This window comes from Capsicum annuum, chromosome 4 (genome assembly GCF_002878395.1).
Source record: "Capsicum annuum cultivar UCD-10X-F1 chromosome 4, UCD10Xv1.1, whole genome shotgun sequence".
Taxonomy (NCBI): domain Eukaryota; kingdom Viridiplantae; phylum Streptophyta; class Magnoliopsida; order Solanales; family Solanaceae; genus Capsicum; species Capsicum annuum.
In genome coordinates this window covers 99,572,283-99,583,765 of record NC_061114.1, presented here as the reverse complement: position 1 = coordinate 99,583,765, position 11,483 = coordinate 99,572,283, and the positions used below count along the sequence as shown (strand labels likewise).

At 29.3% G+C, this 11,483-nt stretch overlaps 1 protein-coding gene across 1 annotated transcript; it reads right to left on the bottom strand.

Moving 5' to 3' along the window:
* Positions 1–2,009: 2,009 nt before the first annotated feature.
* On the bottom strand, positions 2,010–8,347 carry LOC107854391 (metal transporter Nramp5). The gene is made up of 13 exons (XM_016699402.2): positions 8,070–8,347; positions 7,846–7,924; positions 7,660–7,700; positions 7,486–7,564; positions 7,016–7,120; positions 6,578–6,687; positions 3,624–3,805; positions 3,469–3,538; positions 3,118–3,291; positions 2,922–3,026; positions 2,685–2,816; positions 2,494–2,589; positions 2,010–2,377 (listed from the first exon to the last, which is right to left on the bottom strand). Exons 1-13 carry the CDS (start codon positions 8,187–8,189, stop codon positions 2,063–2,065), a joined length of 1,608 nt encoding a protein of 535 aa, XP_016554888.1. The 5' UTR covers positions 8,190–8,347; the 3' UTR covers positions 2,010–2,062.
* Between the last annotated feature and the right edge of the window lie 3,136 nt (positions 8,348–11,483).

Here is an 11,483-nt window from a genome sequence, read left to right as displayed (position 1 = left end):
TGAAAATTTGGTAAAAGGTTTTTGAGGTATTTCCAAGGAACGAAGGATCTTAAATTTACATACAAATATTCTGATTCATTAAAAGTCATTGAATATTTAGACTTTAATTTAGGATGATGCACAGGTAGTGGTATATCTACTACTGAATACATTTTTCTTTTTGTTAAAGGTGCTATGTCTTAAAAAAGTGTTAAGCAAATCATTGTTGCAACATCCACAATGGAAGCTAGATTCATAACATGCTATGAAACTACATCACAGGCGTTATGACTATAAATTTTTACTTCAGACCTTAAAGATGTCAATTCTGCTACACGGCTATTAAGAATGTTTGTGATAATTCAATTGCAGTATTCTTTTTAAAGAATATTATGAGTGAAAGCTGAAGTAAGCACATAAACATAAAGTATTTGATAGTCAAAGATCCTGTCAAGGAGTAAGATGTGAATTTTGAACATGTTGGTACTACTATAATGATTGTTGATTCTATGACGATTAAAGGTTTACCATTTAATATTTTCAAAGATCGTGTCACGTATGAGGCTTAGTAATTCATTGTAGTCTTGTTTTATTATTTAACAGTTTGTCTAGATAGTATTGTTTTTATAATATATTATAAAGTGATTATTGGATCAAATAAAATTGAAATCTGAATGACTTAGATTAAGTTTATTCATAAAGTTGTTGGACACTTTATTTAGAATATATTGTACATTCTAATACATGGAGGGAAACATTTGATTAAGAGAATGCCCGTCATGATTCTTATATTAACATATTCTTGATAAAGTGATTGTTTCATAACTATTAAGTTGAATAAATATGTATTTATTGACATATTAATTATTTTTCACTCATAAAGTATAATCTAATTTTGCCATGTGGATGAAGTGGGAGAACATTAGAAACCACTTTTTTTTTTTGAGACTTTATTCAACCCATATATTTTGGTAATTAAATATTACCCTGTCTTCCAAGTAAAGTAATAAATTAGTCAATTAATTTTTCTTCAAATTATGCATTTATAATATTTCTTTGATGACAGAAATAACTATGAGAAGCTCCTAGAATTAAAGTTATTTGTCTGAAAGTTTCTAACGTACCTATAAATACGCATGTGACTGGCTACAAAACTCGTAAGCTTTGTTACAAATTCTCTCTCAAGTTTTCTTTCTTCTTATTATACTTGGACAATGATGGGTGAAGATACATTCCTGTTTAATATTCCGTTGCTTGACTTTCTAATAAGATTTTCATGTTATCACAATTACTGGGAAACAATCCTTAGGTAATTTTGGCTACTTTTTGATATAACTTATTACAATTTTAGCCAACAATAATTCTTCGATATTCCCAGCAAGAAATTTTGTCAATTATTATCAAAGTTATTTTTAAAAGTTAAACATCACAAATGAATGTGGTCTAACAAGAACCTTATGAATCGACAAAGTGGGGAAGAAGAGATGGCTCACGCCTCGAAGTTATCTTCCACCAATTCGTAGTTAATCAGGGTTTCAATTAGTGGACTAAACTGAATTTGAGTTAGAATTGTTATTAACTAAGTTCAACCACCGCGTATGTATTGGCTCCATCGATCAGCACCAGCATTTGAATGAAGGATTTTTGATTCGTTGCTTATAAGTGTCATTTTACCTATTTTATAGACTTCAATGGAGCTCACTTGGACTTATTGCCATAAGTTCTTGTGAAAATTTTAACAATGTTGTATTCTTTCTGCAATTTTGGCACTTTAATGATAAAATACAATTAATTTTAAGTAATAATTAAAATGAATATTATATTTAAAATAACAATACAGTGAGAAATAACCATGAAAAATAAGTTGTTCCAACGAAAGTTGCTTTGTCAAACGAATGGGATTTGGGGATTTGGGTTTGAGAGATTGATTGCTTAGCCGAACTCAAATGGTTAACAGATTCATGATTTGAACGACAAATTTTGAGGAATTTGAAATATCACCATGACACAACCCACATTATAATTTTATTATTGGATTGGGCACGAAATTAAGAGTGAAAATTGAAGTGTACAATGAGAAAACTTAACGTGGCAGTGGGATATCAACAAGATCCTCTCTATAAGGAACACGATCTACTAATTCCATATTGTTTGTTCCATTTTCCATATGATCATCCTTGCTTGGCTCAATGTAGGTCACAACAGTGTCTTTTCGAAACATAAGGTAAATCACCGCTAGAATGTAAATAGCCATCGAGGGAAATACTATAATCCCAATGAGCACATTTCCAACTTTAGGCAAATTGTTGCGTATCAGCCAACCCACAAAGGCCGTGCTGAGGTAGTATATGTTGATGCCAATGATGCCTAGCCCAAGAATCCATGAGATCACGATAATCTAAATGGTCAAAAGAAAAATTGAATCAATCAATTTGATTAAACTTTCAAAATTTGCTTATTTTATAGAGTGTGACTAATGTGAAATCTTGAGAAATGGTAAGAGTGACGCCTTACATAAATCGAGTTAATGTGTGGTCCCAACTTGGTGGAACTGCTACTGAATTTGAGTAGAGGAATGAGAGCAAATGGAAGTTCAAACGAAAGTATCATCTGAATAATCGCCATCCCACACCCACAAAAAAATTATTTATCCGTTCACATTGTAAAAATAATTTTTTTTTAAAAAAAAAAGTTGTAAAACATACAGATGCAATGATAATCAGCCTGCCAGCTCCTGATGGTCCTCCAATAATTGATACAATAAGGCTTGGGGAAATAGCGATAAGCCTAGTAAATAAGTTTCTTAGCCATGTCTTCATCTTAAGATCCAAAAATCCCTAATTTACACCAAAATATGGTAGTTAATTATACATTAGTTAATTAGTACTCTAGTTACATACGTAAAACCATTAAGAAAATACAAAAAAAAATTCTACACGTACTTGCATGATAAATTGGCCAGCATAAGTACCAGTAATGGTAGAGCTTTGTCCAGAGGCTAACAATGCAATCGCATAAACAGTAGAACTTGATTTTCCAAGTACATTCTATTAATTAATTAAAATTAAAAATTTAATTAGTAATTAATTAGTTAATCACAGAAATAAGAGTATTAAACGACGAATTGTTGTGTAAAACCTTGAGAAGAAATGAAGCAGAGTTCAAAGTAATGTCACTACAACTTTCTTTATTTTGTTGTGAGAGATTGTCTGCTCCGCAAACAGTACCAGACACGGACACTACTGCCACATTGATTAGGAAGGACACGAACAGCGCAAAACCACTCTCTATCAAGAAGAATTTACATGCATCCTGCAAAAGACAACATCAATTAATTTCGTTTGTAGAAGTATTTTGTTTTAAGTAAATAAAATCGTTCATGTTTGCTCTAATATTTTGATCTGTGGAATGAGTGGCCACAAAATTCAATATGATACCAGAGTAATTGGAGATTTTGCGTTCATTTGTGAACAAAGATTTGGAACTTACATTAATCCCACGAACTGAGTTTGGTACCTTCCTAGATAGTACAAGCGCAGAATGAAGAAAGAGATTGTGTCTGTAAAAGAAAAATATATTTATATGAGTAATGAAATTTGATCTCCAACACCTAATCAAACACCGTATAAGTTATGAAAACATACGGCATGACAAGGGCGCCCAACAAAGCAATGGCATCAGCAGTGGCTCCATCACCAGTAAGTTTAGGAACAAACATTCCTTTGAATAATTCCTTAGCAGGAGGTTTCACATAACTCATTTCTCCAAAGAAACAAGCTGCCATTACGAACACTAGCACTGCTATTAGCAATTCTAGCTTTCTCACCTGCATGACGAAATCAAAAATTACGTCAAGGGTGTTCAACATTTAATATGTACATATAAAACGTAATTTTAAACCTATATATATAGTATGATTTTCTCTATATACAAAATATACTTTTTCTATGAAAGACCACCTACATATCACCCTCGTCTATGTAGCTCCTCCATTGTATATGTCCCGCAAATATAATTAGTTAATGAGTAAAAAATAAATGAATCTAGTAACGACAAAGTAATTTTTTTTATTTCGAATTTCGCTAGGATATTAAGCAGCAACTAAGTTTTATGATCAAAGCTACCTCTTAGCCCTAATTAAATTTTATCAGCATAAATTACCAATTTATTACTAATTAAATTTTGTCTGTTTTCAAGTTGACATTGATTACTATATTTAAATACAAGAGCTTTTTAAGAAAATTATGATCAAAGTACAAGGATTTTTTAAGAAAATTATGATCAAAGTATTTCTTAAAGACTTAAACATACACTTATTTAGCTTTCAAATCAAAACTCAAACGAAGCATGTATAAATGACGGGAGGGAGTAAATAACACGGGTGATATGATAATTTTTCCATTAAGTGGGAGGGAAAGGAAATCTTAAAAAAATAAATATCTAATAAAAAATTTATTATGCATGAAATGTGCGAAGTTAATAACACCAAATAATATGAAACAGATGGGGTAAATAACAACAATTAGATATATTTGTAGTGACTAGGATACAAACAAGGAGATAATGCCAATCATAAGGCAAAATTACAATTAGTGAAATTGTGTACTCATCTATTGTTTTAATCGTAAATATAATAATAAAATATTTAATAAGTTTGATTGAACATATAATTACTATAATATTCAATTTTACCGAACTAAAGTTTTAGTGACTTATTTAGAAACATTATTATTCACAAGCTTTCCCGAGTGGAGTGGTTTAGGTACTTGACATGAATATTCACATCAGGGTTTAAGAGTTACTTCTACTCCCTCTTGTTCATAATAATGTGTCAGTCTTGTGCTTTTGTTTTGGTCCAAAATAAGTGTTCATTTACATATCCCTGAAAAGTCTTTTAAACAACTCCATTTTTCTGTGGTATCATTAATTAAGAATAGTTTAGTCGAATTACCTATTTGTTTCCTTAGGAGTTGGTATTTCCTAGAGGGGTGTGCTAAAGTCTAAGTAGACGCTTATTATGAATCGGAGTAAGAAGAAGTTATTCACTTAAAAAAAAAAAATAGTTACAGTTTGTGCTTCCTCTCTTCATTTTTACTTCTTCATATTATTAAAAATTGATATCCAATAATAATTGTTCAATTTGGAGAATTAACGGATAATTTGTTCATTTGTGCCTATTTTATGTTTGCTATTAAATAGTATTATTCATTATCTAATGCATTTTTTAAAGCATTAAATTTATTATATTCAAAGAGTGATATAGTAGAATTACATCTATTATTTATTACTTCTTAAGTGTCAAGTCAAAAGTGAACAAGCAAAGATGGACGGAGGAAGTACTGTATTTTGTATTTTGTTAATGGTGAAGAAGTTAGTAATTAAAATTAATTTAAAGTAATATCTGAATATGAATTTTCTTGAAAAATATATGTAAAAATAGGGTAAAAATTAGGGGTGGGCATTCAGTTTATTCGGTTTGATTATTGAATATCGGTTCGGTTTTTCGATTTTCAGATTGACGAAAATGAAAATTATAACCAAACCAAAATTTTGGTTTGGTTCGGTTTTTACAAATTCGGTTCGGTTATTTCGGATTTTTATTTCGGTTTTAAAGATTAAAGTAGTGAGCATTTAAAATTGGTGATTTTTCTAAAAAATAATATTTTTTGCAAACCTATTTTTCATTTCCAAATATAATTAATTCAACATGCATGAAATAACCATAAATATCGACCTCCCTGAGTCATCGCAGTTGGCGTGACGGCAGTGGCCGCACTCGGCAGCGACTGCCGACGGCAGTGACGAACTGAGCAAATGAACTGAGCAAATGATTGTCGTTGGCGATTTTGAAATTTCAAATGAATTGACGAACTGAGGATGGTTGAGCGCTGCTGCAGCCTTCACGTTAATGTTAGGGTCTAAAGCAAAGCAGTATATTAGGATTTAGAGTTACTAAATGATTATAATTTATATATTTATATGTTATATCAGACTATATTATATTTTTAGTATATTTACATATATATTAAATTATATATATATATATATATATATATATATATATATATATATATATTTATATATTTTTTTTATATAATTTCGGTTTTTCGGTTTATCCGAATGCTTTTTATATAAATCCAAAAATCAAACCGTTTAACCAAATTTCTAAAATTTGAAACCGAAACCAATCCGAAAAATCAAAAAAACAAACATAAATTAAATTTCGATTCGGTTTTTCGGTTTTTTCGGTCTAAACCAAAATATGCTCAGCCCTAGTAAAACCGACTTCTTTTTTTTTATAAACTTTTGAATTTTCTTGATATGAGCAAAAGATTCTAGTAGTGGCAAAGAAGATGCAAAAATTGCTTTAGTCCGCGTATTCAAATCCCTAGTGTGATTTTAGAATTTTTTAATTTCATTACACAAATTTTTAACTTTACCAATGGTCGAATACCGAATAAAAAAAAAAATTGTTCATAGGTATAAGTTAAAATCTTATTTCCTTTTCTTCTAATTATTTGGAGATAATTTACCTTGGGGGTGATTTAAAAAACTAAAACATTAAGGGGTTTCAAAGAAAATAATAAAGCAAACTTACCCCATATCTTTGCAGGCCAATGAAGAGAAGAGTACTCACACCAGTGCAAAGAACTCCAACCCAAACAGGAATATGGAACAATATATTAAGAGCAAATGCTGTCCCAATCACTGCCGGAAGGAACACATAAATCAACTATTAAAAAAAAATTGATAGATTAAAAAAATAGTTAGATTAATAATGATCTTATTCATGTATATAATAATAATACAAAAACCTCAAAAAAAAAAAAAAAAAAGTTTCATTAAAGGCAAGTTTAGTAAACAGCATTGTTGTGACAAGTGGAGTGTAAACTACTAAAGTTTTATGATCTCACTAAAATATTCTATGACATAATTGGATCATATTTCTGGTCACTTCTTCTTTCTTTGTTCATTAAAAGAAAAGGTATATATTATCTTTAATTAATATATAGTTAGAAGGGTCAGCAAGTTTTGCCTTCAGGAATATCTGCAGCTATGACAGCAACTTCAGCTAGTAACCACAGACAGTACTTAACAAATACAGGATATTCAGCACTGCATAATTCTGATAAATGTTTGCCTGCAAAAAACAAAAATGGGATCATATATTTTAAATAAAATTCAATGGGAAATATGCAATGATATGTGAATGTCTAATTTATAGGGGTTGTTTGGTTGCTGGTTGCTGGTTAGGAAGGGAATTATTCATGTATTAAAACTAACACGACTAATATTATTTTTGGTAACTGGTTTTAGTTTAAAATTCAGCACAACAAATACGGTATTTGGTTATCGTTTAACCATCCACTGATCCACAAATAAAACTGGTATATTGTTAATTTTATACATCGTATTGGTCTGTTTTATGTATTATTTTGTACGACCTAGAAGATGAAATAACTAATATGAATAATTAAACAACGCCTTAATGTTTGACTAACTTACCAGTGCTTACTCCCAGATTAGCAGCAAGTGATTGAATAATAAGAGCAAATATCAATCCAATGAGAACCACCCAAAGAAGCTGAGAATTTGAGAAACAAGTAACTAATAGACATATATATACTTTTTATTAGCTTATTTTTTTGGCTATACGAAAGTTTATGATTGTTTGCCTACCTCATATCCATGGTTTGCTCCTGCTTGCAAATCAGTTTCCACTGTACCATTAATTTCCAATAATTAATAACAAGTTATTACTTTTAAAACAACTAAAACAAGAAAAATTAAGTACATATAAATTATTTATGTGAGCTCTCAAATTTTAGGCATGAAAAGAAATAGTAGTACAAAGCGATGACTTACAATTCCCTGGATCAAGATATGCCAAGGAAACCAAGAAACCTGGCCCCACATATGCAAAGAAGTTTTTCCAGCCATGTTTCTATAACAAACATAATGTTGGAAATCTTTAGTTTTCGTAGGAAATAATTTTCATGATTTTGGGAGGTCTTCATTATATTAAAGATATTTATTCCTAAGAAAAATTAAAAAGGCGAAGTAAGTTCAAAAAAAAAAAAAAAGAAAACCTGCTGCTCAATGTGATGGTGAACACTATTAGGATTTGTGGAAGAAGGTAATGGACTCTCAGTTACTGAAATAATTCTCTTGCTTCCTCCAATCACTTGGTTTTGTTGCTGATTCTCCATTCCTTTTTCTTTTTGCTCTTTTTTTCTCTCACTTAATTTGACTACTAAACTCTGTGTGTTTACTTAGATAAAACTTAGATGTGTGTCCTTTATTTATAGTGCACTAGTTTGAACACATTCTTGTTCTGATATCAGGTATTTGAGAAGGCATGGAAAGTTGTTTGGGATTGGTTTGGGGGATGGAAGGTGAGAGGGGCATCTACATATAGAAAAAAAAGAATTAAAAATTTACTTGCACCTGTTTATATCAAATCAAATAATTTAACATGTTATCAACTAAATGAAAAAAATATATGTATATGGTTTATCATGTATAAGTTAAAAATTATGCACAAAAGCCACCTATTTCGTATTCATTAATTTACTATAAATATCTGGTGTAAATTAACAAGCATATAATACCTGTTCAGATATATAATACCAAGGTTAGAAGTCATGGGGCATGCCATTTGAGTAAGAGAGAACTCTCCTTCAATTCTTAACAACTTTCAGACATATGATAATTAGGATAAGTTATCAAGTGGCATGTCTTTTATCAAGAAAATATGATTTTTAGTGCTAAACTATTACTCCTTAAAATAATGTGCTGTAGTTGTGTCATCTTAACGGTTGGTTGGTTCTAATGAATTGTTATTTTAATGTTAAAATTCGGATCCAGCCAATGGATATCAATTGATTTGCTGTAACTGTATTTGGTTTAATTAGTCTCCAATACAAGGGGGAATGCATCTCTTGTTTTTTTTAATATAACATTATTATTTTCCCTTTTATTCCTTAAAAATTCACTCAAAAGTTGTACAAGTAAGATATCACAATTTTGGATATGGAAGGTGTAACATGTAAAATGCTGCCTTCTTTAAATAAGTCTCGTAATTTATTTTTTTTGATTGAATCATAAGTGGCTAAACAAAATTGATGACCTAAAGTCAAATTTTAATAAGAGATCTTAAATTTATTCAATCAAATCTATTTTTCTGATGTTGTAGGTGCATTTGTGTGCATGCGCCCGTGCATATTTTTAAATCTCTCTCACACACATATTGTGGTTAAACATGTGTATGAAGTATACCTTTAAAGAAAAAAAAAATTAGTGCAAGTTTAAAATGACGAATGATGATCTTATTTCAACAGACTTGATAGTCAAACTCAAAATTGTTGGAAATTGTTTAAATTTGGGATAGTTATTTCTTGAAATAGTTTGTTAAGCATAGGAGGACTACTACTATGAATTATAATCTAACTTAATTCAATATTTTCATACACCTAAATTTACATTTACATTTAGTAACTATTAAAAAGAAAGGGTTAAAAACGCTGTCGGTATACGATTAGCTAAGCTTGCTAACGTGCGCTATCAATGGTGAGACGAGGGTGAGGACGAACAAGGAAGGAGAAAGCTCTGACGAAACAACTCTGTAAGGGGAAAGACGAAATTGATGGTCATACTAGTGAAGATCTGATGGAATCTGAGGAATGATAATGAAGGGCAATGGAACGGAAATCCCACCACCAATGGTACAAGAACTAAGCAGAATCTAAAATTCGAAGGAAACAAGAGTCACTATCAAAAAACAAAGGGCAAAAATCGACCACAGAAAATCGATCACAAATTGTAATCAGAAAAAACCGACCACTAATGGTCGAATTTTAATATTTAATTTTTTTTTTAAAAGAGACCACAATTGCTAACTTTTTTATTTTAAAAAATTAAAATAATTATTAAAATAATTTTAGTATTAATTATTATTTATTTTGCAAATGAAAAAAATAAAAAAATAAAAAATCGACCACTAGTTATCGGTTTTTTAAAAAAATGAATTAAAAAAATTTAAAAAACCGACCACTTGTGGTCGATTTTTGAATAATTTTTAATTATTTTTTTTTCAAAAAAACTGATTACTAGTGGACGGTTTCTGAAAAAAAAAAAAGAATATATAAAAAAAACCGATCACTTGTGGTCGATTTTTTTGATTATTTTTATTTTTTTTCTTAAAACCGACCACTTGTGGTCGTTTTTTTTTTAAAAAAAAAAGAGGTCGTTTTTTTTATTTTTTTATTTTAAGAAAAAAGCGACCACAAGTGGTCGCTTTTATATTTTAAAAAATTATAATAATTAATTAAATAATTTATTATTGATTATTATTTATTTTTTAAATAAAAATTGAAAAAATAATACAAAACCGACCATTTGTAGTGGGTTTTTTTAATTTTTTTTTTTTAAAAAGTGACCACAAATGGTCACTTTTATATTTTAAACTAGTGAGAAAAACCTCGTACAAAGCACGGGCCCAACATCTATTCTAAATTAATATTATAATAATAATCATATCAATTAATGTGACATTTTTTGAATTTTAAAAATTAAATAAATTTATTTTTTAAGTAATTTTTCCATATATTCTTAAAATATATTAAATTATCAATTATTATGATTTATTATTCAAATATATAATTTTATTTCAAAAATTTAATTCACGATCAAAATTAAACTCTACAAATGCATAAATTAATAAAGAGTTTGAAAAATCAAATTCGATGGGCCTATATTACTGTTTTTCATATAACACGGGCTCAGTATATGTTATTTTTTGATCTCAAACATTGTGATCCAAATAGAATTTAGATAATCAATCATACTTTTAATACGTTTTTAGATATGTTAAGTTGTTAACTATTGTAGTTTATAATATTTTTTTTGTTTTCAAATAATATATGTTACTTTCCTTGTCCAAAATTTTGTGACGTTGATAGTCAATTATATTTTAAAAATAATTTAAGTTTTTAATTATTGTGACTTATTATACTATTCTTCTATTCCAATTTAAATACCATTGATATAATTTTGGGGAAAAGACATCATTTTTACTCCAAACTATACCCGAAAAGTCAAAGCCACACCTAAACTATACTAGTGACCTATTACACACCTTAACTATAAAAAAGTGATATTTTTTACACCCTGTCAGGAATTACACCACTTGCATGTGGTGTGGTATTTTACACGCGCTGCCATGTCAGCACCACCTAAGCATCATCCAAAAAAATAATAAATTTACTATTTTCATAAATTCTTTTTTTTTTCTTTTGAATTTCGTTTTTTTTCTTCTTCATCAATGCCCAAAACCTCTATTGTTATGAGGTCAATTTTTTTTTTCTTCAATGTCCAAATCCTCCTTGATATTTCATCTTAACAATTGAAATGGGTATTTGTACATCATCACCATTGATAACAAAGCATAGTGGAAGAAGCATAATGAATTTACCAGTTAACAAAGTAGCCATGGTGATTTAGAT